Source organism: Heteronotia binoei, chromosome 5, assembly GCF_032191835.1.
Source record: "Heteronotia binoei isolate CCM8104 ecotype False Entrance Well chromosome 5, APGP_CSIRO_Hbin_v1, whole genome shotgun sequence".
Classification (NCBI taxonomy): Eukaryota; Metazoa; Chordata; class Lepidosauria; order Squamata; family Gekkonidae; genus Heteronotia; species Heteronotia binoei.
Window position 1 is genome coordinate 10,903,501 of NC_083227.1, and position 4,554 is coordinate 10,908,054.

General features: G+C 48.5%; 1 protein-coding gene across 1 annotated transcript; it reads right to left on the bottom strand.

The window, feature by feature from the left end:
- Positions 1-211: 211 nt before the first annotated feature.
- LOC132571687 (zinc finger protein ZFP2-like) lies at positions 212-1,273 on the bottom strand (the record flags this gene model as incomplete). The annotated part of the gene is made up of 1 exon (XM_060238479.1): positions 212-1,273. A coding segment is annotated over exon 1 (1,062 nt), but the record flags the coding sequence as incomplete, so codon positions are not given.
- Between the last annotated feature and the right edge of the window lie 3,281 nt (positions 1,274-4,554).

Below are 4,554 nucleotides of genomic sequence, written 5' to 3' on the forward strand. Positions count from 1 at the left end.
CCTCCTGATACTGAATCTCTTCCCACACATTGAACATTTAAAAGGCTTCTCCACTGTGAGTTTTCTGATGCTGCAGAAGGTTGCCACGATAACGGAATCTCTTCCCACAGTCTGAGCATTCAAAAGGTTTCATCCTGGTGTGGGTTTGTTGGTGAACCTGAAGACCGCCACTGTACCTGAATCTCTTTCCACATTCTGAGCATGCAAAAGGTTTCTCCCCTGTGTGGGTTCTTAGATGCAGTTGAAGAGTCCTCCTGATACTGAATCTCTTTCCACACTCGGAGCATTCAAAAGGTTTCTCCCCTGTGTGGATTCTTTGATGCTGCTGAAGATAGGCACTCCGACTGAATCTCTTTCCACACTCTGAGCATTCAAAAGGTTTCTCTCCCGTGTGGATTCTTTGATGCAGCTGAAGACTGCCACTGTGACTGAATCTCTTTCCACACACTGAGCATTCAAAAGGTTTCTCCGTTGTGTGGGTTCTTTGATGAAATCGAAGACTGCTACTGTGACTGAATCTCTTTCCACACACTGAGCATTCAAAAGGTGTCTCCCCTGTGTGGGTTCTCAGATGCTGTTGAAGAGTCCCTCTCTCACTGAATCTCTTTCCACACACTAAGCATTTAAAAGGCTTCTCCCCTGTGTGGGTTCTTAGATGCAATTGAAGATGGCTCTTCCAAATGAATCCCTTTCCACACACTGAGCATTCAAAAGGCTTCTCCCCTGTGTGAGATATTCGATGCTGTTGAAGATAGGCACTCCGACTGAATCTCTTTCCACACACTGAGCATTCAAAAGGTTTCTCCCCTGTGCGAGGTCTTTGATGCCGTTGAAGACTGTAATTCTGACTGAATCCCTTTCCACACACTGAGCATTGAAAAGGTTTCTCCCCTGTATGGGTTCTTTGGTGCCGCTGAAGATTGCATCTCTGAATGAATCCCTTTCCACACACTGAGCATTCAAAAGGTTTCACCCCTGTATGCCTCCATTGGTGCTTCTGAAGAAGGTCACTCCGATTGAATCTCCTGTCGCACTCTGAGCATTCATATGGTTTCTCCCTTGTGTGGGTTCTCTGGTGCAACTGAAGAATTTGATGAGAAATGAATTTCTTACTGCACACTGAGCATTCAAAAGGTCTCTCCCCTGTGTGGGTTCTTTGGTGCATCTGAAGATTGCCTCTCAGAGTGAATCTCTTTCCACACTCTGAGCATTCAAAAGGCCTCTCCCCTGTGTGGATTCTTTGGTGCATCTGAAGACTGCCTTTCGTACTCATTCTCCTTCCGCACTCTGAGCATTCAAATGGTTTCTCCCTGGTGTGGGTTCTCTGGTGCAACCGCAGACTTTGATGATAACTGAATCTCTTTCTGCACACTGAGCATTCAAAAGGTCTCTCCCCTGTGTGGGTTCTTTGGTGCGTCTGAAGACTGCCTCTCTGAGTGAATCTCTTTCCACACACTGAGCATTGAAAAGGTTTCTCCCCTGTGTGGGTTGTTTGGTGCCGCTGAAGATTGGATTTCCGACTGAATCTCCTTCCGCACTCTGAGCATTCAAAAGGTTTTTCACCTCGGTGTATTCTTTCGTGCACAAGTTGCTGTGATCGCTTTCTGAAGTTCCTTCTACGCTGAATGGCTTTACTTGCCTTCATTATCCTGTTCTCCGGAGAATTTCCGTTACATTGTCTTCCATCTCTCTTCTCACTCATATGGCTGCCTTTCCCCCCCTTAGGCCTGCCTTGATTCCTGACGTTTTCTTTCAGGTCTTCAATTCTAACTCTATCTGGTATTTGCTGATGAAGTTCTTCAACCTCCTCATTCCGCTGATCATCCTCTGCTGGAATAAAGAGAGAGATCCTGTTAGCCCCTGAAACGGCTGGTAGGTTCCAAAGACCTCTGTGTGTCTGTAGGAGGAAAGGATTGATGGCCCTTTGGCCTTTCCAGCTGGGCTGATCTTAACCAACCCTCCACCTTCCCCCAGAACATCTAGTATTTAAGGATACTTCACTTCCCTAAAGCCACAGCTGAGCTCTTGCCCAGAACGAGTTTCTGAGCCTGCAGATTTCAGGCCCCCAGAAATCCTCCCCACTTCCTTATCCAGTGGGCTGTAGGAGGATTCCAAACCAAATGTTGTTCAGAAGTGAATCAGAAATCCTGCATGGCTATTCCTTCCCTCTTCCTTTGACAAACCCATGAATCATACTCACTCTTGGCCAGATTATCCAGCAAGGAAATATGCTCTTGGGTTCCCTTTGTGGAACTATCTGGCCTTTCTTTGGATGGAAGGCTGCTGTCTGTCTCCACCAAAGTCTCTCTTCTATTTCTGGCTTCTTTCACACACACACAAACATACACAGAAAGAGAGAGAGAGAGAGAGAGATGGAGGGAGGGAAGGAGATCATTCTTAGATGGAGTAACAAAGATATTCAAGAGTAAACATTCCTCTGGAATGATGGAATCGTGGTCAAGATTTGTGAGGGGAAAGAAAGCACCCTTGTTCCCCATAGGGTTAACATTTTTATTAGGAGGCCTGGTCCAACCTGTAGGTGTTTGTGATTTGAGTCTCCCTGCAGCTAGGCTGGGGTGAACCAGGGGGCCAGTGGCATAGTTGGGAAAACACCAGCCTTGTCAACATTTATGACTTGAGCCTCCCCTGATAAGGAGTCATTAAGGGCCACAACTGGACTCTTGACCAACAGTGCCGGTGTTTAAGGCATGTGCTTAAGAGTTGGGAGTTGGCTCTCTAAACTTGAACCTCCCCCACCCGGCCAGAAAACCTCCAGCTGGGCGAAGCGAAGTATATAGATGTTAAATAACATTGGGAAGAGGACAGCCCTCTGAGGGACACAGGGTCCTGAGAGGAAACCCGCTAAATCAGCACCACCCTCAGTCCCTGAACCGTGGAGAGATGGGGCAACCCCCTTCAGGGCTCTCCCTCTTACTCCAGCATCGGCGAGACAGTGAACCAGCACTTGTGTTCATGCTCTTTGTGAAGCCACTGAACTGGGTGCTGCTGAGGTACAAAGGGAAGTGACCCAGGGGGACCCAGGCTTTGGTTCTTGACAGGATTATTTCCAGATCATGGGAAGAGCGGAAGTTTGTGATCCCATCCAGAGGGAAAGGTGAGTTCTGGAGGTTGGCCACAGAGAAATGAGGATCTGGCCCCTTCCAGAGTCTTTCTGAGGGCTTCTCATCCCACCATTGCCTCAGCCCAGGACACTTTCTCTGGCTTGGGTGATGGCCACAACACTGGCCTCTGTTTCTCCCGGGCAAGCACACACACACATGAACAACAAAGGAAGCTGCCTTCTGCTGAATCAGACCCTTGGTCCACTGAAATCAATCTCATCTTCTGAGTCTGGCAATGGCTCTAGAAGGCCTCAGGCAGAAGTCTTTCACCTCATCTCCTATCTGGTCCTTTTAACTGTAGGTGGCGGGGATTGAACTGGGGGCCTTCGGCCTGCCAAGCAGATGCTCTGCTAGTGAGCCACAGCTTTCCCCAAGTAGCAGGACAGGCCTCAAAATGGCGTATTGCTATTCAGTATTTGGATCTGTGCCTCCTCACAATGGCAGCGATTGACACCTAGGAACGACCCTTACCCAGAAAGGCCACATTCTCATAGTTCTCCGTCATGACTTCCCTGTGGAGAGCCCTTTCCCCCGAATCCAGCAGGGCCCACTCTGCCTCCATGAAAGAGACGGACACCTCCTCAAAGGAAAAGGGACCCTGAAAGAAAAGGAAGATTCCCTCATCAGAAATCACGCCGGTCAGAGATCGCACACTGGGAGGGAGCAGGCTGGGCAGATACAGGATGTAAGGCCTAGGATGGGTAAAGTGAATGGGGTTCAGAGGATCTTTTGCCAGAGGCATCTTGTAGAAACTGCAGGAGCAAAAGCCCCCCTGAGGAAGGAGGAGGGACCCAGGATGTTTCCTGCTCATCTCTCCTACCTGGACTGCAGCCGTTTCCACACCTCTGGAAGGATGACAGCTCAGCAACATCTCTTCACTGGCAGTTCCTGAATCAAGAGAGGAAAGAAGGCTGTTTCTTTCTTTGCTTCCTGCTTCACACACCTCCTTCCCAGTGCTGAGAAAGCCTGTCCAAAGTACACTCAACAAAAGTTTTCACATATTTTTCTAAATTCTCGTTGAGGCAGAAGAGAAACACCAGGTAATTCTTGAGCCTCAAGAATTAGAAATGATGCCACCTGCTAAGGTGAGACGGCAATATCTAAATCAGGGGTGGCCAAACTTACTTAATGTAAGAGTCACACTGAATAAATGTCGGATGTCTGAGAGCCCCAAAACATGAATGTCAGATGTCTGAGAGCTGCAAAAAAGGGGAGGGAGGAAAACAGATTGGAGGAGGGAGAGGTGGGAAGAAAGCAAATGTAACTTTAAATGTGTTCTCCAAGCCTCTGGCTGGCTTGGCTTGAAGAAGCGATTTAAAAACAAAAATGCCTTATCCAAGCTGGCCAATGGGAATGGTGGGGACTTCGAGAGCCGCCCAGTATGTGTGAAAGAGCTCCATGTCCCTCCTGAGCCACCGTTTGGCCACCCCTG